Here is a 27,196-nt window from a genome sequence, read left to right as displayed (position 1 = left end):
TTGGCCTTGAATCTTGCCTTTATTTGATCTATCCTGCATTCCACTGTATCAAATAGTTTCTTTTAAATATGGCCTTTAATAAGTGACTAAAACTATTTGCAATAACAGTGCCTGCTCAAGGCAAAAAACTTACCATACCTCCAAGAACCCAGTAGTGTTACCAAAGCCAACTAGACTCCCAGACTAGAAAGCTTGTTCATAGAGTTACAGTATAATTAGTATATCTGACATGATGTATATATTAAACAAGATGTAGAGGTCTACTTTGTGCTTTACTTCAGATAGAATAATATAGAGGAACAAGGGGATTTTTTGGTCTGTCCTTTTAAAGGTTTTATCCTTGATAGATGAATGAGGTAGAAATAGGTCTCAAAGACTAGAAATTCCCCTGCTTATACTTTTACAGTCCTAGGAGCACCAACATCTTTTATTATACGTATCTCATTTTAGGAGACTGTGCAAGATACAAAGATAGGAAGGCTGGGAATGTGCCCCCTGGTAATTTTGCAGTCTGAAATGCTTTCCAAATGTACATGTAAATATTTAATTATGTGTCTATAGGAATTAGTTAAGATTTATACAGAAATGAAGCACATACTTGTTTTATTTACTAAAGCATATTGGATTGGAAGCTATCTTGTATTTTTTTAAGTTTATTAGCCATAGATTATTTAATATATTCTAGCTTTAAAAGCGTAAGTTAATTAGCTACTTTTTATAACTTACTTGGAAAATTGCAAGTTATCAGTTAGGGGTTGTAATATTTCTGTTAAGTGTTTCAGAATAATTTTATTTAAACCATGTATGTTTGAAGTTGTTTAGAAATTCTAAGTAAATTTCTTTGTTTCTTTCTTGAAAATATTATTCAGTGGACCTCTTTAAAAAAAAAAACATTTAATAGAAAACAGACATTGATCCTTCCTTTATGGTTATACTTTATAAATCTCAATTGCTGTGTTATGTAACATTTTTCATTTTCAAAATTCTAAGAAAAAAGCAGAATATTTTCTGAAGCATTTTGATCATTTCTGTGTAGATACTTACAAGAAGATTAAGATTTCGGTTGGAACGTGCACCTGGTGAAACTGCATTGATAGACAGGACCGGCAGGATGTTGAAGATGGAGCCCTTAGCTACAGTTGAATCTCTAGAACAGTATCTCTTAAAAATGGTGAGTTTCTGGCAAGGGAATGGTGAAATAAGCATTCTTTGCTGTGGTTTAGGCCTTTAGAAAAGTGGTTTGGGAAGTATTTTTCCAGAGTTACAGTAATAGAGTTTGACCTAGTAATTCCATTTTAGAAAATAATCTTTATACACTCTAAATGGTTTCTTCATAAAGATGTCTATTATAGTTATTTTTAATACTCAAATAGTGAACAAAACCTTAATGCTAATCAAATAAAGGAATATCAAGTTGGTAATTACTTCCATTAATTTGAATATTATATAGCTATCATAATATATACAGACGGATAGGAGAAAAATGTTTTTGTAAAGTTTGATCAAGACTTTGTTTTATTCTATCTATTGAAATAATAGACTAAAGAAATACTCTCTGATATTAATAGTGGGGTGCTATGATTATGGAATTTTCTGGGTTTTTTTTCTTTTTCAAATATTCTTAAATGAATATTGATTATAAAATAATTCACATTAAAGGGATAGGAACCAAATGTGCACTGCATTTCAAAATATCATAATTAAGGTGTCTTCCATATTTTCTTTGGTTAGGTAGCAAAGCAGTGGTATGATTTTGACCGATCTTCATTTGTTTTTGTTCGAAAATTAAGAGAAGGCCAAAATTTTATATTTCGGCACCAGCATGATTTTGATGAAAATGGAATCGTTTACTGGATTGGGACAAATGCCAAGTAAGTCATTATTTAATATAGGTTGAAAACATTCACCTTGAAAAAGAATTCTAGGTAGTAGAATAAAATTAACCACTCTGAGTATCCTGCAGTTTTAGGAATTTTGTCTTTTAGGTTAAATTTAAGACCATCCAAATTACTTTTTATGAAGAAAAAAAATACCTTAATTGTTAAATGTAGAATTTTTCTTAATTAATATAATTTTATGTGGATAAAAGCTAGTCTGAGCAAATGCAGTTATTTTAATAGTGTTAACTGTTAACACTGCTTAAGAGTATTTTCTTTGTTTTTGTGTAGAACTGCATATGAATGGGTTAATCCAGCTGCTTATGGACTTGTAGTAGTAACATCATCAGAAGGAAGAAATCTACCTTATGGCCGCTTAGAAGACATATTAAGCCGTGACAATTCAGCTTTAAATTGTCATAGCAATGACGATAAGAATGCCTGGTTTGCCATAGATCTGGGTCTGTGGGTGGTACCATCAGCATATACACTTCGTCATGCTCGTGGTTATGGAAGGTCTGCACTGAGAAATTGGGTTTTCCAGGTATCCAAAGATGGACAGAACTGGACTTCTTTGTATACCCATGTTGATGACTGCAGTCTCAATGAACCAGGGTTAGTTGAGGAGTCTTTGTAAATTGGAAAACTCAGTAAAGAGCTTTGTTTATTTTTATAACTGTATCCTCCTAGAGCTCTCTTTTTTGTAAGATACTGAAACAAGATTTTCTTTCTAAAAATATCACTTGATACTGTAATTTAAGTATTAAAATTTTGAAATACTGACTTTGTCAAAACCATCAAATGCTTTAAACATTAGTAGAAGCTGAGCTTACTTATTTAAAAAGAAGTTGATATACATATAGCTGTATGTGTGTATATATAGCACACTGATAAAAACCAAAAAAAATGGAGTTAACTTTTACTAAATTCTCCATTTATTCACATAGTATATGTGAATATTTGACAAATTAACAGTGACTATTGATTTTTCTTATTTTATGTATCTGTTTTCCTAAATTTTATATATTGATCATATATTTTTTTTTTAAGGACAAAAAGTCAGCATTATATTTCTAAAAAATTTAGTTCTAATAAAGTTTAATTGTACATTGTGTCACATTTTGAGGAGTAGAGTGTAGAGTTAAATTACTTTTCTGTATGTGATGTAGTATGGAAGGAGCTTCTTAACGTGATTAATAGGTAATATTTTCAAGCTTTAAAGTTAATATTTTAGTATATCATTTAAATTTTGCAAAAATTTCAAAATGTTTTTCATCATAAAAACATTGTTATTCATAAAATTTCTGGTCTTGTTTCTTTGTATTTTATTATTCATAAGTCATTTAGTGTTATGAGTCAAATTAATAATATACATTTACACATTTCATTTTAAATTTATTTTCTTTACTGCTATTTTTCTCCTTTGATTTTGATTCTTGTGTAACAAACTGTTGACTGAACATGAAAGTTAGTTTACTTTTCATATAGTTTTCTATTATGTAACAAGATCTTCACCACCTTAAACATCTTTTTCATATGTTTAAAACATTACATAATATTTTCCCTAACACATTCACAGGTCAACAGCCACCTGGCCTCTTGATCCACCGAAGGATGAGAAACAAGGGTGGCGACATGTGAGAATTAAACAGATGGGGAAGAATGCTAGTGGCCAAACCCATTATCTCTCACTATCTGGATTTGAACTTTATGGCACTGTAAATGGAGTATGTGAAGATCAGCTAGGTAAAGAGATGAGAGTAGGTTTTTCTAACTTACTAAAACAATTATATTTATAAAAAGCGACTTTGTTTATATTTCTCTAACTTCTACCTTACAGGAAAAGCAGCTAAGGAAGCAGAAGCTAACCTTAGAAGACAGAGACGTCTAGTACGCTCCCAGGTACTGAAGTACATGGTTCCAGGGGCTCGTGTGATCAGAGGCCTTGACTGGAAATGGCGGGATCAGGATGGCAGCCCACAGGGAGAAGGCACCGTCACAGGAGAACTGCATAATGGTGAGTAGGTGCTTAACATTTGTAGTGTAGAAATCGAGTGTTTAAATAACAAAATATTTTTCTTTTGTTACTTTGGGGTAATTTATAAATTGACTAAATGTTCCAGGACTAAGTAGAACTGATTTATTGGTTTTATGTTAAAAATGGGAAAAATCATTTATTTAGAAATAGGAAGAATTTTTAATTCTTAGGTTTTGACTCAAAACTTATTGCTAATATTTTGAAGTAATTAATAAGCTAGTATAAGGTGAATACCCTAAAGACACATTTTCTGCTGTTTTTGTGTTTTTTTTAGTTTATTATTCATAAGTTTCCATTGATTTTTATCTTAATTTCTTATGCTTTTCTTTATCTTGTTGGCTTGACAAGAATCAGGGCAGAATTTTTTGTTCAATTATGAGTCGCATAGAAGAAAAAGCATTAACATTTATAGTTAAATACTTTTCAGTAAAGCATAGAACAAAAATTGTAGACTTTTCATTTATTAGTTAACTATAAGATATTTCACAGTGTTTCACAGTCTACCAGTTTTTCCTTGGGGTAAGGGTTATTGTTTAAAATCCAGTTCATTTTTAACTTTTGATCTGTAGATTTTACGGAAGTCCATACCCACTTAAATTGCTTTTAACTCTCAGAAGCAACTATAGTGGCTAGTTTTTTTTTTATAACTTAAAAGACTCACTTATTAGTGGATAATTTGCCTAACCAGTAGTGGGTTCTTATGAATTTTGCCTAGCATTAAAAAAAAAAGAAGAGTAAAATGTTTATATTCTCAACTTAGACCAAATATTGAAAGAGACATAATAAAAGTGACAATGCTTAGGAGAATGACTAACATTTGATATCTTAACTATGTGATAAAGGCATTTATTTACTTAAACTATTTTTGGTTTTATTACGCTTAAGATTCTGTTTCTTAAATTACATTACTAAATGCATTTCTGTATAGTCATACCCTAATTGCAGATCACTGTCATGATAGCAGGTTTATAGTGAGTGAGCATGTACGTAGCTGCCAAAATTCATTAAAAAAAATAATAGCTAAATAATAATAGTCCCATTCAACTCAGAAATTTCCAATATTCTTGTTTTTAGGCATCTTAATGATACTTAGTTAACAGTCTATTCCCCCTAAATTATTTGACTTTTAAGTGTGTGAGCTAGTTAGAGATATGTGAATACAGCGTATTTTTCTTGGGCGGGAGTCCAGTGAAGCAACTGGAATCTTAATTTCAGAATTTAGCATGTAAGAAAGGCTTATTTTACTGATTTGACAAATGTAATGAAGTCATACCTTAAAACCCTTATGCCTTAGAGGGTTCTTAGCTTTCAAATACTTAAGCTAACCATTTCTAATAATGGCTAGTTATTACTAATTCTATCTTTTGAGTATAAGAGGAGTTCAGAGTTTTGTATCTTTACACTTATGGATAGTGTGTATGTACCCTTTCTGAGTGATCAGTTTAAACGCATTCTCAAGCATAATATGAATGGTTTACAGTTTTGAGTTATTTTTCTGTGCTATATCAATTAAATCTCTTTCCTTTCTAAAGAATCTTTGTGTTGGTAGGAATACCCATTTTTTAATTTATTCCACAAATATGAGTGCCTACTATGTAAAGGTACTTCGTTAGACTTCAGATACACAATGGTCAACAAAAAAGTATGACCCCCTGCTTTCTGGGTAAAACAGATAAATTTACAGTTACAGATTTTGATAAGTACTATGAAATAAGTTATCAGTATATTTTGGGACCAGTTAATACAATACAAATGTAATTTTTATTTGGGATTGGGATATGTTTTTGAACTTTTCCTTTTCTCACGCTTTTCCATGTTGCAGAAGAGATAGTTAAATGTTGGTTCTTCAGAGGTTATTTCAGCATACAGAATAAATTGAGGCAATTGAAATGTCATCTAAACTAGATTATGTAGATTTGGGGCAGTCAGTTTCCTCTCAAACAACTTGTATGCAGATAATGCCCACAGGTAATTCAGTATTATTTAAACCCCTCTGAGCCTCATCGTAAACTTATATGAACTGGGCATGTGTGTGCGTGCGTGTGCGCATGCACGGGAGTATGTGTGTGTATGGGTAAAGTACTTTTATTTAAACTTTATAAAGACTTAGCACTTCACAAAAATAAATATTTTTATGTGTTTTTTTTCCTCTGAAGTAGTTAGCTTATAGCACTAAAATAAGATTGTAAAATTTCTATTAATTTTCTTTCTAATAGGCAATTTGTTTTGTTTTTGGAAGTTAATTACCATTTTTAAAAAAGAATAAGTATCATTTTCCAAGCATAAGTAAACATAGATTTAATATTGTTATTCTCGTTAGTTCTTTTCACGTTATTAGCTTTATCATATAGGTTCTATCTAATAAAAGAGCCTAGCATACTTTTAAAATTTTGGTTTTAGAATTTTCTGCGCTTATTCAAATTTATTAAACTTAATCATAAGAGAACCAAATAACCACTGAACTTTGAGAACACAACCGAAATGCTAACTTAGTGTTATTTGAACTATAGTGACCTAGAATTTCTACAGTGATATATGAATATTTTGTCTGTCAATTATAGGATTTAGCCCAAACTTAGAAATTAATGGTTAAGCTAGCACTTTTTTCTATAAATAACATTTGACCACATAATCATATTTAGCAACTGAAAAAGCTTTTACTTAGATTTCATCTATACTTGCTGAAGTTGTAACATTTTACCATTTTTATCAGTCTTTTTACAATTTTTAACAGTTCTTCCCCTTAAAAGATACCCCAATAGATGTAAACATGACCCTTACATTAAGCACCACCAGAACAAACAGTTCAGAAATAAGAGAAATAGAAGGAAGGATTTAATTTTAGTTAGCAGACCTTAGATGACTAGAAATTCAGAGAAGTACAGCACTGATGAAAAGCTGATCCCATATTGTGGAGCTACTGTCTGACACGCTCCTATCTGCTTTCTGCTGGGTCTCACAAACTCCTGTCCCTTTCCAGGCTGGATTGATGTCACCTGGGATGCTGGTGGCTCAAACTCTTACCGTATGGGCGCAGAAGGAAAATTTGACCTCAAGCTTGCACCAGGGTACGACCCTGATACAGTGGCATCACCCAAACCTGTTTCATCCACTGTTTCAGGCACAACGCAATCATGGAGCAGCTTGGTGAAAAACAACTGTCCAGACAAGACATCTGCTGCTGCAGGCTCCTCAAGTAGAAAAGGAAGCAGCAGTTCTGTGTGTAGCGTGGCCAGTAGCAGCGACATCAGCTTGGGTTCGACCAAAACGGAACGGAGATCAGAAATTGTAATGGAACACAGTATAGTTTCAGGAGCTGATGTCCATGAACCAATTGTTGTTCTTTCATCTGCTGAAAACGTCCCTCAAACAGAAGTAGGGTCATCTTCCAGTGCAAGTACCAGCACCTTAACAACGGAAATGGGAAGTGAAAATGCTGAAAGAAAGTTAGGCCCTGATAGTTCTGTTCGTGCTCCTGGGGAGTCTGGTGCAATATCCATGGGAATTGTTAGTGTTAGTTCTCCTGATGTTAGTTCAGTATCTGAGTTAACTAATAAAGAAGCAGCTTCACAACGGCCCCTTAGCTCTTCAGCAAGTAACAGACTATCAGTGAGTTCTTTGTTAGCTGCTGGGGCCCCTATGAGCTCTAGTGCAAGTGTTCCTAACCTGTCCTCAAGAGAAACATCTAGCTTGGAGAGTTTTGTAAGGAGAGTGGCAAACATAGCACGGACTAATGCCACGAACAACATGAATCTAAGCCGAAGCAGCAGTGATAACAACACTAATACTTTGGGGAGGAATGTGATGAGCACAGCAAGTAAGTGAGCTTTTCCTTATGGAACCCAATGCTTTTTCCACTCGGAGGGATGCAAAGTAGGATCTGTTCAAGTGGATTCTGGCTTCAGTCTTTAACTAGATCATTAACCATGTTAGATACAACTGTGTCAAATTTAGCACTTCAGGAATATGAGGTTAAGTTCTATAGAACTGTGATATTTTAAGAATTCTGATCAGGTGTGATAAAGAACCTCTTATTCTAAATAATAACACACTTCTGTTTTTCACTCTTCTGTGATAAATTGTTAAGTACGGTTGCAAGAGGAAATAGATGACTATTAAATATCATCAAAGTCAATTGAAATCAGAGCGTAATATTGGCATAGCTTTTACTTAGGTCCTGAATTGATACTAGCTTCTGAAAGTTTTTAATTCTAATTAAAGCTACCAGTGGGTCAAAGTAATTCCCTTGGAAAATAACATTGGGAGTTATTTCATTGCCTGTTGCACTTATTTAAAAAGCTAGGCTTAACATTTTGAAAAATAATAATGCTATAAAAATAAGAATTTTTAGTTGGATTTCAGTTGGGTTCCCAAAGTTGTTGCTTTTCAGCCTTTTAATAATTGGTGTTTCATGACCTCATTCTTTTTCCTAAATATACAACATAGTTTTTCTAAGGTTTATATAATCCTCCCTTTTTGTACTAATTTGCTTCATTTTTATCTTTAGCTTCTCCTCTTATGGGTGCTCAGAGTTTCCCTAATTTGACCACACCTGGTACTACATCAACAGTGACTATGTCAACATCCAGTGTCACTAGCAGCAGCAATGTAGCTACAGCAACAACAGCTTTATCAGTTGGTCAGTCATTAAGTAATACCTTGACCACCAGCCTCACATCCACCTCCAGTGAGAGTGACACAGGTCAGGAAGCAGAATATTCCTTATATGGTAAGTTATAGTTTACAATATTTAGATATTTGTATAGCGACGCTTTTATTACATTTTTCTCCTTGGTTATTTTTAACCTTTGATTAGAAAAGGATAATTCTCTCTTCTTACAAACGTGGCAGCTTCATATATGATGAAAAAACTCACAGTGATATGCAGGACTGTTAAGAAATTATCTGATTGTAAGTAGACGTCTAGGAACTTTTTGTCTGTCATCCTTTTTTTGCCTTTTGTCACTAGTGAAGTTTTATTAGAAGAACCATAATAACAGAGATATTTGATACCTTTATCAGAGAAGAAAGAGTGTGATAGATTAATAAGCTTTGTAAATTGATAGTTCCTGTACGTTGTAATGTAAGAGGAAAAACACTCCTGTGTGTCTCCTGTACTTTTAATACTCATGGAATGCTTCACTTCTGGCATGTCATTAGCACCAGATGTGTGTGAACTTTTCCCACATCAGCTCAATGTCTTAAAATTTAACTCAATTCTGACACTACCTACCTACCTGGAGATAGGGTCAGATCCCGCAGGTTAAAGTCTTAGTTCCACAACACTAATCACAAGTCCAGATTGTCATCTGTGCTTCTGACTGACTGGCTATAAATTGGAAGTTTCCATGATTCCATCCTTGGGTTGGATTAATTTGCTAGAGTGGCTCACAGGACTCAGGAAAACATTTTATTTACTGGGTTACTGGTTAATTATAAAAAGGATATATAGGGAATTCCCTGGCAGTCCAGTGGTTAGGACTCCGTGCTTCCACTGCTGAGGCCCAGGGTTCGATCCCTGGTTGGGGAACGAAGATCCCACAAGCCGCGTGGTTCGGCCAAAAAAAAAAAAAAAAGAGAGATATAACTCAGAACAGCCAGGTGGAAGAGATGCATAGGGTGAAGTCTGGAAAGGTCCCAAGCACAGGAACTTCTGTCCCCATGGAGTTTAGGGACCCTCCTGGTCTGTCAGTGTGTTCATGCCCACCAACCTGGAAGCTTTCTGAACCCCAGCCTTTTGGGGTTTTTTTTGAGGCTTCATGATTTAGGCACCATTAATTAAATTATTGGCCATTGGTGACTCAACCTCCAGCTCCTCTCCTCAGAGGTCTAAGGGGTGGGATGAAAGTTCCAACCCTCTACTTGTGGTTGGTTCCACTAACAACCAGTTCCATCCTTAGATCACCTTAGGGCTTTTTAAAAGTCTCATCAAACCAACTCTGGTTATGAATAACAAAAGACACCTCTATTGCTCTTATCTCTTAGGAAATTCCAAGAGTTTTAGGAACTCAGTGCCTAGAACACAGGTGAAGACCAAATTTATTTTATTGTAAATCACAATATCACAACTATTACCAAAGTCTTTTGGAAATTATTCTTTATTTAGGTAACATTTGAATTTTTTTCAGATGAATTAATTTTTGCTTAGGGGTTTTATACATTATTATAGCTTCCATGGTATGTAGTCAGTGATAAAACCATTTGATTCAATTAAAATATATGTTTTTGATCATCTTATTTTATCTTATTAGAAAAGTAAAACTTTTTATAGAAAGGAAATATAGAAGCAGATAAAATCATCTAGTTCATACCTTCCAGAGACAACCACTGTTGTCATTTAATACATATCATTTGATATATATGTTCTTTTTGTTTTTGTTTTTTTAAACAAAAAGGGATTCTGTCCTTTGCAGAAAGCTCTTTTCACTCAGTACATTGTGAAATATTTTCATATTTGATGAGTTTCTACAGCATATGAAATGGCTGCCAAATATTCCTCTGTTTGTATGATCGTTATTTAATAAATCCCCCATTTTGGATATTTAAGCTACAGCTTTTCATTACCATCAACACTGTTATGAATGAGCACCCTTGAATTGTATTTTTGTGTATTTCCTTAGGGTAAATTCCTATTGTTTTAGAATACCTTTTATCATACATCCTTGATCACCTGTTCTTTTTTCAAAATTACTTTTGTTAATTTAAAATAAAAGAAAATTTATGTGAAGATATATTTTAAGTACTATTTTATGTATACATCATTTTAATATGTTTTCCTCTTCTTTTCTGAGACTGGCCTCTCCTATTCCAAGCCAGGAATTGCATCTGATGTTCTATGGTTTTAGGAAAAGTATTACATCTCTCTGTTTCTACTTTAGCTATTAAATATGTATATGGTAAAATCACGATGATTGTTACACCAAAGTATTGTAAATTCACTGAATAAACTTTTCTACTTTCGTTTTGCTCATGGAGGCCTTCTGCTTCTCCCTGTTAATATGTTAACTTTCAGCTTTAGTTCTAAATCATGTGAAGGTTAAGAAAGTTGTGGGTATGCTAGTGGGAAAGAATATTGAAGAGTTAGGGCTGCTGGTTGCCTTTTAAAAATTATTCTTTGGTGGTTAAAATTTCCTTTTCTACATTTCTAAAACTGGAGGACTCTTTGAGTGCTGCTATATGAAGGATCAGAGTAACATCTGCCTTATAAAATAATTTCTATATATGCAAACTTTGAGGGACATGATTTGATTCTGTAATATGGTCAAATGTATAAAATAAGGAGTTTTTTGAAAATATATGTATATATAATATTCTTATACTCTGATAAAAAAAAGGGAAGATGAGTTAAACCTCTGACTTCAGTGAATTGTAACATATAGGAGGTGGAATTTATATATACATACATATTTTTTTTCCTTTAAAAATAAACCAAAAAGTAGAATTGATTTATTTTGTATACTACCACATCATGTTCATGAGAACCACTACCTAAATTGCAGGATGGCACTTTACGTATGTTAGGGGTAATATATTTTGTCAAATTTAAGATGCCATTAATTATGATTATCTTATGTCACTAAGGAAAAAATGTTGCCAATTTAGCTGTGAATATTCTGGAATCAGAATATGTCTTATAAGCAATGGCAAGTCACAGTAAAAGGCATTGAATTTTTAGTCCTATATAATTATTAGACTTAAAAAATTAGATTTGGTTCAGAAATTTACAAATGCAAGTTTCTACTAAATAATTATAAATTGTTTTCTGGATGTTCTTTTGGAATATAGAGTATATCCTACCATACTGTCTTCTTATCCATAGAAGTTTTTTTAATTCCAGATCCAGTAAAAACTTACCTTGTTTTAGACCCATTATTCCTCTTTTTGTTTTCAGTTCCTGTGGGGAACAGTTTCTCAGCATCTTCATTGATGTGGGGCAATGTAAATTTGACCTTCTCTTTACCGAAGGGTGAAGGGAAGAGATCCTAAGAAGAAGGGAGACAAAAGGGATTCAAGTTTATTGAACTTTTTTATGTGCTAGATAATTTGCATAATATGAAAAATGGTACCTAACATTATTCCATAGTAAATAGACATTATCTTTAAGTAGTCATTATCATTAAGTATCTCCCCAGTCACATAAACAAACTCAGGTCTCTCTGATCGACTTAATTCTGTTCTTTTCCCTTGTAAGATCTTTAACAGTTTATATTTATGTATTCATTTGTTTACCTTTAAATGCCTCTCTGCCCTGTAAACTCCATGGGGGCTCAGACCCTGTTTAGTTTGTTTACAACTGCATATACCTGGTGGCTAACGGAATTCGTGGCACATAGTAGGTACTCAACAGATAATTGTTGACAGAGCGAATGATTCCAGTGTTCACTTTCCACCGTTTTATGTTTCCTGTGACTTGTGCAGAGAATAATGATAGGATTGTTTTTATTTTTTAACATACCCCATATTGTTGACCTTTTTAAAAATGATTTTGTAGATACAGACTTAGTTTATGACCATCCTTTATCCCATGTTGTTTTCTGCCATGCTTGTGACTATTTACCATTGTTACTCATCCTTTATGTGTGGTGGTAGAAGAGTGTCAGTACTAGATGTGGCCTTTATACTTGTCCCTTTGGAATTTTACCTCTGTATTATAAAATCAATACGCGGGGCTTCCCCGGTGGCGCAGTGGTTGAGAGTCCGCCTGCTGATGCAGGGGACACGGGTTCGTGCTCCGGTCCGGGAAGATCCCACATGCCGCGGAGCGGCTGGGCCCGTGAGCCATGGCCGCTGAGCCTGCGCGTCCAGAACCTGTGCTCCTCAATGGGAGAGGCCACAACAGTGAGAGGCCTGCATACCGCAAAAAAAAAAAAAAAAAAAAGAAAAATCAATACGCAAAGTTACTTTGTTATGCTTTGTTAATTCTGTTAAGAGGAAGATCGTTGGCTTTGTTTTCTAGATTTCCTTGATAGCTGCCGTGCCAGTACTCTGCTAGCTGAGCTAGATGATGATGAGGACTTGCCGGAGCCAGATGAGGAAGATGATGAAAATGAAGACGACAATCAGGAGGACCAAGAATACGAGGAGGTTATGGTAGAGAGAGTCCCCCATTCTCTCAACTAAGACAGGATGTTAATAACTGAAATGAGGAGAGGAAAAGCAAAGTCCTGGTTAAACTTTGAAGCAAGCGATATGGCACCAGTATGAAAAATGTGGTTAATTAAGAAAAGCACTTTTAATCTGAGCATTTATGACATTTTTTGAAAGAAAATAAATCGGTCATAGTTGAAAAACACTACATCACATCTGATGTTTTCACAGGTTTTAAAGTGTGAAGAACTGCACTAATCCTAAAGAATATAATTTTCATGGTTCTTCCACAATAGTTATACTTAGAAATTTTTGGTACCTACTGTTTTGTAAGCAGTATCTGCATGTTATCTCATCAGTCCTTACACAGAACCTATGAGACAGAGACATAGAAAACATAATTTGCCCTTATTATTTAGAGTTAAGTAGAAAAGTAGGACCCAAGCTTAGGCAGTATGATCCAGAAATCTTAGTGTTTGATAACTGTGATTGTCTTCAAACTGAACTATTGCCTGAAAATGCCTTTTATTTTAACTTCTTGTATAATTTTTATTTCCCTTTATAAAATGTTACTAGATTAAAACATGTTTTTTCATAAGTTGAGTTATAATGGGGTGGAGAACTCCAAAAAATGCTTTTAGTATATCTTGCTTAGAAAACATATAGAATATTAGCACATTTCTTGTGAAGGTTAGTATATGATGCATGATGAATTTAAAACATTCACTTTGTAACTTTTATGTACATGGCTAATGAATATGAAGTTTTCTAATGACAGTTTTGGTAATATAGGTTTATAGTTCAGGTCAAGGCTGAATAGAGATATATATGGGTCAGATAATTAGACATGTCTCTTTACATTTTCTGTATCAGATTCTGAGACGTCCATCCCTGCAGCGTCGAGCTGGCTCCCGCTCTGATGTAACACACCATGCTGTCACCTCACAGCTACCACAGGTCCCATCTGGAGCGGGGAGCCGACCTATTGGGGAGCAGGTAATATCTTCATGTTTACCTTCTCTACAGTGTATTTTTTTCCCTTTTCACAGTAAAGCACAAACTAAAATGCCTAGAAAAATATACAGCAGGGGCAGGGTGAGGGCAGGAGCTACTAAATAGAGTTAACAAAAAGAAACTTGCCCAACTGCTTGGGTTCCATATTCCAGATAGAGTCCATGATTGCTCTACCATAATGCATACAGGAATTTCTTACTTGAAACCTGCTTATCTTGGCCTTTGGGTGGCACTAAACATATACTAAAATGGTTAATAGCTATTTTCTAAGTTTTCATAGTAGAGTAATAGAAGTATTAGTCTATTAACTAACATTTATCATTAATTAGGTGCTAGGCACTGTTTATGTATATTAACTAATTCGGTCCTTTCAACAACCCTTTGGGTTTTCACCTGAAAACCCAATTTTCAGGTGAAGTGATTGACCTTGGAGAGGCAGCAGTGAGCCGTGGCTTGAAGCAAGGTGTTAGTTCCCTGCCCAGGAATTGAACCTGGGTAGCCTGGATGAAAACCAGGAATCCTAGCCACCAGACCAGCAGGGATTAGAAGCTAGAAGCAAATTTTCCCTGGCTCTTGCCCCCGCTGAAAAATGCATTTCTTAAGGAGGCAAAAACTGTAAAAACAGGTACAAAGTTTATTATTAGAGACACAGCAGACAAGTGGGAGAGAACACAGAGAAACAGTTTGTTTAATTAAGACAGAAGCAAGGCAGAGATTCACACCTGGAGAGAAAGGGTGTGGGCGTCCCCCCTAAAGTCCCCCCTCTTTAAAGTAGTAAAGAGGCGGTTAATATAGGACAGTTCTTCCGGGTCTTTGTTTATCCTTAGCCAATTACCTGGTTTCTGTTTCCACACCTGCCCTGCCCTAGGGCCCTCTCCAACATGTGTGCGCTACTTTTTTCCAAGATGGATTCCAGCCCAGAGGCCTATGGGGGGCCTTGGCATCACATATTATGGGGTGGTGCCGCCTCCTTTTTGACCCCCAAGGAGCCTTTCTGCGCATGTGCAGTGTCTCCCTCGCCCCAAGGATGGGAAATATGTGACCTCTTGATCTTTACTCAAACAGGGATTAGCCCCTCTCTTGTCCCTGCTGTGACTGTTATCTTAGAGTGTCCTCAGGAGACAAAGCCTGGATATTTACCCTGTTTCTATTGTTATTTCTGTTTTGAATTACAAACAGGAGGCTGGTTTTAAATATCTAACCTTGAAGCCCACCTATCTCCTGTCTCAGGAATTGCAAACAGGAGGCTAGTTGTAAGTGTCCAGCCTGAAGCCCGTCTTTTTCTCGTCCCAAGAAATGTAAACAGGAGACCAGTTTTAAATGCCTAGCCTGGAGCCCATGTATCTCCTGCCTCATGATTACTAAAGATCACACATAGAAGTTTTGGATCCAGGATAAAAACCCAGACATTCTGGTTCCAGAGCTGTCAAATGTCAGTTTGATTTGTTATAAAGGTTAATTTCAATTAAGTGTTCAAAATATGGGGGGGTCTATATGTGTACATTTAAGTATATAGATAATTATTATTTAAAAATTATTACATCAGACATTTACAATATTTACAATTCATTGATCTCTTTTTTGTTGATACAAAAAGTGAAGGAGAGGAGAAAATGTTCCTTAAAAAAACTTTTATTATGGAATTTTTCAAACATGCTAGAAGTAGAAAGAATAGTGCAATGAATCCCCAAGAACCCATCATTTGACAGATCAACACTTTGTCGAACTTGTCTGAACTATTTGCCCCATAGTAATTTAAAGCAACTTCCAAGCACTGTATCTGTTTTGTATGTAATTCAGTATGTAATACAGTTTACACTTTTTTTAAAAAAACAGCCTATTTATAAATAATTATACATTCACAGGAAGTTGCAAAGATCGAAGGGTCCTGTGTGCCCTTTGTCCAGTTTCTTCCAGTGGTTACATCTTACATAATTAGAGTACAGTATCAAAACCAGGAAGCTGGCATTGGTCCAATGTGTGTGTATGGTTCTTTGTCATTTTATCACATGTATAAATTTGTGTAACCATCACTAAAGCTACTTATCTTTTTTTGACTTTTCATTTAGCTTTATTACCAGATGTGTGACTCTTGAAATTTTAACCATACAGCGACTTACTTTTCATAAACTTAAATCAGTAAGAAATTTATGTATCTACATGTTTGGCTTATATTGTGCTTAAGAAATATGGTTGAATAAGAACATGTAATACCTATAGAGAGAAGTGTTTGACATATACCTTATTTTATAGATAGCATATCACTTTAGCAATAATGAAGGGTTTTACCTTTTAATGTTTGTACGTGGAATTTTATTTTAATAGGAAGAAGAAGAGTATGAAACTAAAGGGGGACGCCGGAGAACATGGGATGATGATTATGTACTAAAGCGGCAGTTTTCAGCTTTGGTTCCTGCTTTTGATCCTAGACCTGGTCGTACTAATGTCCAGCAGACAACTGATCTAGAAATTCCACCCCCAGGTATACTATATTTTAGTTTTTGTGATTTAATTTTAATAGGTACCAAGTAAAGTAGTACTGTATAGTTTTTTTTGTTTGTTTTTGTTTTTGCGGTACGTGGGCCTCTCACCGCCGTGGCCTTTCCCACTGCAGAGCACAGGCTCCGGACGCGCAGGCCCAGCGGCCATGGCTCACGGGCCCAGCCGCTCCGCGGCACGAACCCGCGTCCCCTGCATCGGCAGGCAGACTCTCAACCACTGCGCCACCAGGGAAGCCCAGTACTGTATAGTTTTAAAAAGTAAGGTACTACTTGTATATGCAGGTTATAAGTAAAAGGTTTCAGGAGAAACTATATATCAGCCATGCATCCTTAAAAAAAAATACAGACTTTTTTAAAAGGAGCAAATTACAGTATTTTATTTTACTTTTCATTGAAGTATAGTTGATTTACAATGTTGTGTTAGTTTCTGGTTTACAGCACTGTGATCCAGTTATACATATACGTATTCTTTTCCATATTCTTTCCATTATGGTTTATTACAGGATATTGAATATAGTTCCCTGTGCTATACAGTAGGACCTTGTTGTTTATATTTTATATGTAGTAGTTTGTATCTGTTAATCCCAAACTCCTAATTTATCCCTCCCCCACCACCTTTCCTCTTTGGTAACCATAAGTTTGTTTTCTGTATTTGTGAGTCTGTGTCTATTTCATAAATAAGTTCATTTGTAACACATTTTAGATTCCACATTATAACTGATATACAGTATTTGTCTTTCTCTGTCAGACTTACTTCACTTAGTATGATAATCTCTAGGTCTGTCCATGTTGCTGCAAATGGCGTTATTTCATTCTTTTTTATGGCTGAGTAGTATTCCATTGTGTATATATACACACCACATCTTTATCCATTCATCTGTCCATAGACATTTAGGTTGCTTCCATGTCTTGGCTATAAAATTATAGTGTTTTAAAAACACACTGTGTTTTACATTTGTATAAACTTTAAAGCAAGGACTCATTTAAAGGTAGATAATTTGTATTCTGTTTTCTACTGGATCAAAATTGCTAAGCATTACTCCCATGCAGCTTTTACTTTGAAAAGCTATATAGTGGTTTTAGTTATGGCCTCCAGAGTCAGTCAGCCTGAGTGCCAGCTCCATCTCTTACAACTCTATTTTGGGTGTGGTAGGCACACTAATGGCCCCCTCCCAAAGATATGTAGGTCCTAACCTCTAGAATCTGTGAATATGTCACCTTAACGTGAGAAAAGAGACTTTGTAGATGTGATTAAGAATCTTGAGATGGAGAAATTATCCTGTTTTTCTGGGTGAGCCCAATGTAATCACCAGTGCCCTCATAAGAGAGAAACAGGAGGGTCAGAGTCAGAGGAGATTTGACAACAGAAAGCAGCAATCACAGTGATGAGGGGCCATGAGTCAAGGAACATGGGAAGACTCTGGATGCTAGAAAAGGCAAGGAAATGGATCCTTCCCTAGAGCCTCCAAAAGGAACAAAGCCTTGCCCAACCCATTTTAGAGGCCTCTAGAATTATAAGATAATATATTTGTGTTGTTTTAAACCACTCAGTTGTGGTAATTTGTTATAGCAGCAATAGGAAACTAATACACTGGGCAAATCCCCTAATCTGTGTATGCCTGGATTTCCTCATCTCTTATATGGGGAAAATAAAGTCCTTGTTTGATAAGGTAGTTACAAGGTTTAAATGAGGTGAGATATGTAAAGTGTCTAGCATGGTACCTGATGTGTGTCTCAATAAATGTCAGCTATTGTAATCAGTATATTATCCTTCAAGAAGACTTAAATGTTACTGTGGAATGTACTTATTACTTGATAAAAAGATACCTATGTTAAATATGAACATAAGTACAGTTTATAGTATAATGTGGGGTATGTGATGTAGTATGATGGTGAGAATGAGTATGAATCAAGATGTTCCAAGGTCCCTTCAAAAAGGAAAACCTAGGGCTTCCCTGGTGGTGCAGTGGTTGAGAGTCCGCCTACCGATGCAGGGGACGCGGGTTCGTGCCCCAGTCCAGGAAGATCCCACATGCCGCAGAGCGGCTGGGCCAGTGAGCCATGGCCGCTGAGCCTGCGTGTCCGGAGCCTGTGCTCCGCAACAGGAGAGGCCACAACAGTGAGAGGCCCGCGTACTGCAAAAAAAAAAAAGAAAACCTATTCTAGGGAGTATAAATAGGTACAGATTTTCGATAGAGTTCTTTAGCAACATATTTCATATTTTTACTACTACATATTGGTACTATAGAAGTATTGGCTCTGCACTCAGATGACTACAGAGGTATTCTTTAAAAATTGGAAATGACCTTCATTATATAACGGATATCGTTCAGTTAAAGTACAATGGGATGTCATGCAGTGTATAAAACAATACTTTATAAAACTATATCATGATATGAGGAAAATATTCCTGACATTAAAAAAAAGAGAGTACATCACTAAATACGTATGAAACTAATTGTATTTGTGTGTGTATGTGTGTGTTTACCTCATAACAGACTCATTCAATGCAAGCAAAAGGTTGATAAGTCTTTAACTGAGTATGTGGTTTTCTCTGTATGTAGTATTATTAATAATTTTAGTTTTCTCATTCATAAAAATAAAATGTTCTGAAATATACAATTCTCATGTGTACCCTAATAAAAACTAGAGATTCTTATCATATGTATAAATTCTTCTCTAGTACACTGTCTTTAACCTAACTGTATTCTTCTCATTTTAAAAAAACAAAAATATTGAGGCCAGGAGAATCTTTTTTTTTTTTTTATAAGATTGACACTAGCTATAGGGTTTTTTTTAATATATAAATAAATGTATTTATTTATTTATTTTGGGCTGCATTGAGTCTTCGTTGCTGCGCAGGGGCTTTCTCTAGTTGCGGCGAGCCGGGGCGCATGTGTGGGCTTCTAGTTGTGGTGGCTTCTCTTGTTGTGGAGCACGGGCTCTAGGCACGTAGGCTTCAGTAGTTGTGGCTTGCAGGCTCTAGAGCTCAGGCTCAGCAGTTGTGGCGCATGGGCTTAGTTGCTCCACAGCCTGTGGGATCTTCCCTGACCAGGGACCAGGACTCGAACCCGTGTCCCCTGCATTGGCAGGTGGATTCTTAACCACTCTGCCACCAGGGAAGTCCCCAGGAGAAGCTTAAGTAGCTGATACATGGCAGAAACGTTTAGATTTCATGTAACCTGTCTCTTGGCGCAGTGCTCTTTCTGGACTGCTTATTTTAGTGTAATTGTTTTTCATATCTTCCATATTTTTAGGAACACCTCATTCAGAGCTCTTGGAAGAAGTTGAATGTACTCCGTCACCTCGATTAGCCCTCACTTTGAAAGTAACAGGTCTTGGAACAACTCGTGAAGTTGAATTACCACTCACTAATTTCAGATCAACCATCTTTTACTATGTACAGAAATTGCTTCAGTTGTCGTGTAACGGCAATGTGAAATCAGATAAACTTAGGCGTATTTGGGAGCCAACATACACGTAAGAGATTTTAATTTAAAGTTTTAAGTAGATATTTTCATAGTGTATGAGCCAAGAAATATTTTCTATATTTTGTATTATAGGAACAGAAAAGATTTAGTTCTCTTGGTTTACAGGAATAGATAAGAGCATTTCTGACTCCTGATGGAGAAAGGTTAAAGCTTACAACTGGGAGGAACTTTAGAAATAATCTAGACTAGCTCCTTATGTAATAATTGTTGAACTCTTTGACTGGGATTGTGTATGAAGTAGTAAATGTTTTCTGTTATTTGCTTTGGGGTCTGTGAGTTAAACCTACCTCTCTTTGTTCATTCATTTATTCATTCACTAAATAATATCAATGACCTTGGGCAAATTTATTTAACATTTTAGTACCTCGTTTTCTAATCTGTAAAATGAGAGTGGTTGTGAGGAATCAATGAATTAATATATGTAAAGTAGATTCAGTACTGTATGAGATGTAGAGGGTGCTCAGTAAGTATTACCTATAATAATATTTGTTATTTAATAATATAAATAATTTAATATAATTTAATATTATAAATAATTATATCATAGTCATGCTATGTAACTTCACTTTTCTTAGTTTATTTTTCCGATATTCTCTTAACGTCACTGATAATCTTAGATAATGTCCAATAAAGTAATCTAGGTTTTTCTGAGATAGAACAGAAGGTCTTCATGGCATTCTCGTCCTTCAGTTTTTATTGGAATATTAAATTTGATCTCAACCGCCTCTTGGTCCTTGTTATTCTTATCCTTCTTTCCATCTAGACACAGATGCAAACACATCTTATTTTATTTTTACAACAATGTATGAAAGTTATAAGATATGGCGTATTACTTTATATCTTTAAAAGTTCTAGGTTTGATATATGCTTTCTTCTTAATAATGCTCGATTTATAAACCATAACTCTTTTTCAGGAATATGATTTCTGCTATTCCCTATGTTTAACAAATTAATATTTTTTCTTATAAATTCTTCCTGAGTTCAGTATTTCATGTAAGCATATAGCTAATGAATGTCCTCATTCATACATGTTTTTAAAGAATTGAAGGCTTATTAGAAATAACCACAAATCATTTGATTTATGAATTAACTTGAATAATATCTTCATATTTAGAATTATGTACAGAGAAATGAAAGATTCTGACAAAGAAAAGGAAAATGGAAAAATGGTAAGTTATTTTTAGGAAATGAGTCTTGCTCTTGGCTACTTAGTAAAAGAAAAACTAACGCTGTGTTTCAATTGAACAATTAAGGGAGAAATCAGCAACGTGGGATTTTTTTTTTTTTTTTTTTTTGCGGTACGCGGGCTTCTCACTGTTGTGGCCTCTCCCGTTGTGGAGCACAGGCTCCGGACGCGCAGGCTGAACGGCCATGGCTCACAGGCCCAGCCGCTCGGCGGCATGTGGGATCTTCCCGGACCGGGGCACGAACCCGTGTCCCCTGCATCGGCAGGCAGACTCTCAACCACTGCGCCACCAGGGAAGCCCAACATGGGATTCTTTAGATTAGGTTAAATGCATGATCTTAAAGCTACCTTATGTAATGCATGTGAAGTAGCATAAACTTTATAATCAGGAAAGGGCAACATTTCGTTTTTCCTATTGTAGGGTTGTTGGTCTATAGAGCATGTGGAACAGTATCTTGGCACTGATGAATTACCAAAGAATGACTTGATAACCTACCTGCAAAAGAATGCAGACGCCGCTTTCCTGCGCCACTGGAAATTAACTGGCACTAATAAAAGTATTAGGAAAAACAGAAATTGTTCTCAGCTCATAGCTGCATATAAGGTATATATTGGCATCAAAACACTATTTTGATTGGGAGTGGGTTTGTGCTTTGCAGCTTTTTAAATATTCTTGAGGAAAAGCAGTTCATTGGGACATACTAAAAAAAAGAAGTTGAATTAACATTGTTAATATGACAATGCTAAAATTTCAAATATGGTTTGTGGCATTGGATCTAAATACATAGTTTTAACTGTGGCTTTTAGTGGTTATATTTTGAGAATTTTCTTGGTTTAGAACAAAGCTTCGTTAAGCTTTGACTTGGGTGATACTGTTTTTATTTTAAAAGAAGGCAATTCTTTGAAGAATTCCAGCCTTTTCACGTTAATACTAATAGGATGATATATTGCTTTTCTTGAAAATGATTAATGGCTAGTTTTCCTAATTGTTTCTTTAGGATTTTTGTGAGCATGGAACAAAGTCTGGGTTAAACCAGGGGGCCATTTCTACTCTTCAAAGTAGTGATATTCTTAATTTGACAAAAGAACAACCTCAGGCCAAAGCAGGCAATGGACAGAATTCTTGTGGAGTAGAAGATGTCCTTCAGCTTCTGCGTATTCTGTATATAGTTGCAAGTGACCCTTATTCAAGAATATCCCAAGAAGGTGTGTAAGAAGCCTTGTTTCGTTTCTGTGGCATTTTTAAAAGCAAGTCAGTTTATATTTTTATTAATTTTATTACTTTTACAGAAGGTGATGAGCAGCCTCAGTTTACTTTTCCACCGGATGAATTCACTAGCAAAAAAATCACAACAAAAATTTTGCAGCAGATTGAGGTAATAAAACCAGATATTTGAACTCTTCAATCTGTTGGACTTTGAATGTATTGCCTCTCCTTCCTTTTCTACCTCACGCCATCTCTCCTGTTGAGAACTGACTCCTTTTTGTCTTTTTTCATAATTGCTTTAAGACATTGTTATTTGTTAATTTGCAGGAGCCATTGGCACTGGCAAGTGGGGCTCTGCCAGACTGGTGTGAACAGTTAACCAGCAAGTGTCCTTTTCTAATACCATTTGAAACTAGACAGCTGTATTTCACATGTACAGCATTTGGTGCATCAAGGTAGGAGGTGTATCATTTTACATTTTTAGAATAAATGTGTTTTTAAATGTTTTATATAAGCTCAAAATGTACATATATACTTTATATCAAGATTGATGAAGGGAATATATTGTTTTCTCGTAAAGAGTTGTCGACATTTGGGAATTCCCTGGTGGTCCAGTGGTTTAGACCCCATACTTTCATTGCCAAGGGCGTGGGTTCAATTCCTGGTGGGGGAACGAAGATCCCGCAAGCTGTGAGGTATGGCCAAAAAAAGAGTTGTCAACATTTAAACATTTTTTGATTTCCAGTTGGATATAAGCTCTCTTGAAACAGTGTGGATTGAAGTACTGTGTTTTCCATTAGCTAGCATTTATTGTACAGTATTTAAGTGGCTTACATAAATTATTAGTTGCTGAAATTCCCAAGAATACAAAATTTAATGCTTGCAAATAGCTTTGATAACATTAAAATATATCTTCTGGCCATTATTTTTCTCTTACTACCATCTAATATACCATTTTACTTCTTTTTGTGTTTCTGTCTCCTTCACTAGATGAAAGTTTCATGAGGGCAGGAATTTCTGGCAGTTTTGTTCACTGCTCTAGCTGCAGTGTATAGCACGTTGTAGGTGCTTGGTAAATATTTGTTGAGTGATTGAATACCCAGAGTACTTTCAAAGTAGATGTAGAAAAGTTATAATTTAAATGGAGCTGCCTGTTGCCCTTAGTTACATTGTTGGACCATTTCATATCATTTACCAAGCATTTGCACACATAGCACTATAGGCCCGCTGTGATTAATGGCATTGGTTATGACTTTTATTTTATATGTGTGGGTTTGTTTTTTTTGTTTTTTGGGGTTTTTTTTTTTGTTCAATTTTTAAAAAAAAATTTGGCTGCACCACACAGCTTGCAGGATCTTAAGTTCCCTGACCAGGTATTGAACGCGGGCCATGACAATGAAAGCCCCGAATCCTAACCACTAGACCACTAGGTAACTCCCTGATTTTTATTTTATAGATGAGGAAACTGATTCTCAAAGTACATAGCTGATTGGCCTGAGAGTACCAAAAACATTGTAGCACACATGAGAGTAGATCTTTCATCTTCTTACTCTTAATTCAAGATTCTTTCTCCCATCCTAGATGGGTTAACTCTGCATTGTTAAAAAGAAAATGTTTCAAAATTACAACACTGTTTCTGTGTTGGCTTTCAATTTGTATCACAGTAATAAAGATAGCTTAACCATTTTTTACATTCTCTGATTTAGGAAATGTTTATATTTTATGTATTATGAGTTTGTCTATATTTTTATGTGTTGTGTGGGGTTGGACCGCAGACCTTTATTTTGATCTGTTAATTGCTAAAGTAAAAAGGGAAAATATAGACTCAGTATTTTCTCAATTTGTTTAAGGAAATAAGATTAGTATATTTGATCATCTGATAAAATACTATTTTTAGAAATTCTTAAATCTTTGAATTTTGTTGCTGGTTTAGTAGTACATTCAGCTGTTGCTGTATGCTACAGCTACATAGGTATTTTTCTATTTCAGAGCAATAGTGTGGTTACAAAACCGACGTGAGGCCACTGTGGAAAGAACAAGGACCACAAGTAGTGTAAGGCGAGATGATCCTGGAGAGTTTCGTGTTGGTCGTCTCAAGCATGAAAGAGTGAAAGTTCCACGTGGTGAATCACTGATGGAGTGGGCTGAGAATGTCATGCAAATACATGCAGATCGGAAATCAGTTCTTGAGGTACCTCTATATAATTTCTTTTAGTGTGCAGGACTGACAATTAGAGAACCAGTCTGTGTCTTCCACCACATAAAAAACTGCATTAGATAGAAGTGTAGATGGATTTCTCTGCCCTCTGTGCAAAGGCCTTCTCCTCTGGCAGAGCATCTTTCATAAGAGGATGTCAGCTTACCTCCTCAGGGGTCAGGGTCTCGTGGCTTAATGAGCAGCAAAGAATATCTTCACTCATGAAGATATTGAGAGATGTTGTAGCAAATGGCGGTAAGAAATTCAGTATATTTACTGCAGAAATGTTATTGTGGGCATTGTTGATTATATCCTATATACATATTATTCCTTATATATGAGAGACAAGGAAAGAAATACCTCTCCTGTCACAGATGTCAGCCACCTGGTTTGTTTATTTTTGGATCACAGACTGATTATGATAAATACAATACATCTCTAGAAAATTTATAAGGCTTATGGTTTTCACTTTAAAATTTCTGTGCCTGGGACTTCCCTGGCAGCCCAGTGGTTAGGACCCCGTGCTTCCACTGCAGGGATCACAGGTTCAATCCCTGTCCGGGGAACTAAGATCCGCGTGCTGCCAGTTCACCCCCACCCCACCCCCCAAAAAAAGAATTTTCTGTGCCTTCATCTTATTCTTCTTACCCATATAGTCCTCTAACACAGATATTTCTCAATTATTATTATTATTTTTTTTTAACATGCACTGTGTGTTTTTGTAAGCTGCCTCAAATAATTTTTGGAATATATGGAGTATGGATAAAACACCTTTAAAGTGATTGCCTAAAGTCAGAAATAAGTGGAGGAGTTTAGGTTTTGGTGTCACATAGACACGCGTGCGCATGCACACACACATAAATCTGTATACCATCATTTCCTCAAGCAAATGATATATAACCTCTTTATCTGAAATTTGGTTTCCTTTGGTATGAAAAGGACATGATAATTTATTTTGTAGGTTTGTTGCGAGAAGTAAGTTGATGTATGGACAATGCTCACCACAGTGTCTAAATATGGAATAGTGTACAACAAATCAAATTTCTCTTTAGAAAAACTGGAATAAAAACTTCTGTGTGGCTTATATTATACTGCTACTATAAAAAAAAGTATATTACAGTAGGACTGGATTTTGGCAAGAATGGGATCATTAAAAAAATTTTTTAAGCTTACTTTCCCCCATAATTTATTTGTTCATGTTTAGGTTGAATTTTTAGGAGAAGAAGGAACTGGCTTGGGGCCCACATTAGAATTTTATGCTCTGGTGGCAGCAGAATTCCAGAGAACTGATTTGGGAGCTTGGCTTTGTGATGATAACTTTCCAGATGATGAATCTCGTCATGTAAGATATACTTTCCCATTTTGTGATTTGATTTGCGATTCTGCTTTTAGAAAGTTAAAAATCAGTTATGCTTCCAGAATGTAAGCCAGGTTTTCTGACTCTACTTTTATTATTGAATAATCCTGATACTATTAAAATGCTTTTAAAGGGTAAAATTTAGTCTATAAAACCTATTTAATAAAATGTGTTTATAGATACTTTTAGATAGCTGAATTAAGATGTTTAATGTTTATGGATCTTTTCATTTTTTTTTTTGCATTTCTCCCTCTAAAAATTTAGGTCGATCTTGGAGGTGGATTGAAACCTCCTGGATACTATGTTCAGAGATCATGTGGACTATTTACAGCTCCATTTCCACAAGATAGTGATGAGCTTGAAAGGATCACAAAACTCTTTCATTTCCTTGGAATTTTCCTGGCCAAATGCATTCAAGACAATAGACTTGTGGATTTACCTATTTCTAAACCTTTCTTTAAACTTATGTGTATGGGTGACATTAAAAGCAATATGAGTAAACTGATTTATGAGTCACGAGGTGATAGAGACTTACACTGTACTGAAAGTCAGTCTGAAGCCTCTACAGAAGAAGGTCATGATTCACTCTCAGTAGGAAGCTTTGAAGAGGATTCAAAATCAGAATTTATTCTAGATCCCCCCAAACCAAAACCCCCAGCTTGGTTTAATGGAATTTTAACTTGGGAAGACTTTGAACTAGTAAACCCACACAGAGCCAGATTTTTAAAAGAAATTAAAGACCTTGCTATCAAGAGGCGCCAGATTTTAAGCAACAAAGGTCTTTCTGAAGATGAGAAGAACACAAAATTACAAGAACTAGTGCTGAAGAATCCATCAGGTTCTGGGCCTCCACTTAGCATAGAGGATTTAGGGTAAGCTTTATGTGTATATATATATGTGTATATATATATATATATATATATATATATACTCTTCAACCTAATGGATGAATAAATTCTAAAGCTTTTGTTCCTTTGTCTTCACTGATTTGCAATATATGAATATACAGTCTGTTAACAATAAGATGCTTTAGGAAATATCGATTTTTGATTTGATCCTTTGATTTGTTAATATTATAAAGAGAGCACTCAGAATACCAGAATATAGTTTATTAATCGTCAGACGTCTGAAAGATTATCTGATTTATCAAATGTGATAACTATATATATCTTGTGTAAACAGTCCAAAGCCAATAATATTTTGACAAATTCATTAGGTAATTGATATATATAGCCTACTTG

The 27,196-nt window shown here is 35.3% G+C and overlaps 1 protein-coding gene across 12 annotated transcripts in view; it reads left to right on the top strand.

Annotated features, from left to right (window-relative positions):
- Window positions 1-27,196, top strand: part of HECTD1 (HECT domain E3 ubiquitin protein ligase 1) — a 102,421-nt gene that overhangs the window by 58,495 nt on the left and 16,730 nt on the right. For 7 of the 12 annotated variants that reach the window (XR_016392157.1, XM_089907552.1, XM_089907551.1 and 4 more), the window contains 19 exons: window positions 1,037-1,171; window positions 1,732-1,871; window positions 2,169-2,492; window positions 3,457-3,623; window positions 3,718-3,894; window positions 6,896-7,732; window positions 8,423-8,644; window positions 12,872-13,005; window positions 13,876-13,998; window positions 16,342-16,498; window positions 19,775-19,997; window positions 21,123-21,177; window positions 21,616-21,798; window positions 22,193-22,400; window positions 22,485-22,570; window positions 22,729-22,856; window positions 24,391-24,592; window positions 25,803-25,940; window positions 26,220-26,827. Coding sequence is in view for 11 of the 12 variants with exons in the window: in XM_089907552.1 (XP_089763678.1) it covers window positions 1,037-1,171; window positions 1,732-1,871; window positions 2,169-2,492; window positions 3,457-3,623; window positions 3,718-3,894; window positions 6,896-7,732; window positions 8,423-8,644; window positions 12,872-13,005; window positions 13,876-13,998; window positions 16,342-16,498; window positions 19,775-19,997; window positions 21,123-21,177; window positions 21,616-21,798; window positions 22,193-22,400; window positions 22,485-22,570; window positions 22,729-22,856; window positions 24,391-24,592; window positions 25,803-25,940; window positions 26,220-26,827 (4,247 nt within the window). In the remaining variant the exon portion in view is untranslated. The remainder of the gene's footprint in view (window positions 1-1,036; window positions 1,172-1,731; window positions 1,872-2,168; window positions 2,493-3,456; window positions 3,624-3,717; window positions 3,895-6,895; window positions 7,733-8,422; window positions 8,645-12,871; window positions 13,006-13,875; window positions 13,999-16,341; window positions 16,499-19,774; window positions 19,998-21,122; window positions 21,178-21,615; window positions 21,799-22,192; window positions 22,401-22,484; window positions 22,571-22,728; window positions 22,857-24,390; window positions 24,593-25,802; window positions 25,941-26,219; window positions 26,828-27,196) is intronic. The other 5 variants (XM_089907553.1, XM_022553551.3, XM_022553550.3 and 2 more) reach the window with 5 other exon arrangements.

The sequence above is a fragment of the Delphinapterus leucas genome, chromosome 2 (assembly GCF_059928025.1).
Source record: "Delphinapterus leucas isolate spDelLeu-1000000601 "Yukka" chromosome 2, BTC_Dleu_Yukka2, whole genome shotgun sequence".
In the NCBI taxonomy this organism is placed as follows: domain Eukaryota; kingdom Metazoa; phylum Chordata; class Mammalia; order Artiodactyla; family Monodontidae; genus Delphinapterus; species Delphinapterus leucas.
Note: the sequence above shows the minus strand (reverse complement) of the source record. Positions and strands in the feature narration are given on the sequence as shown.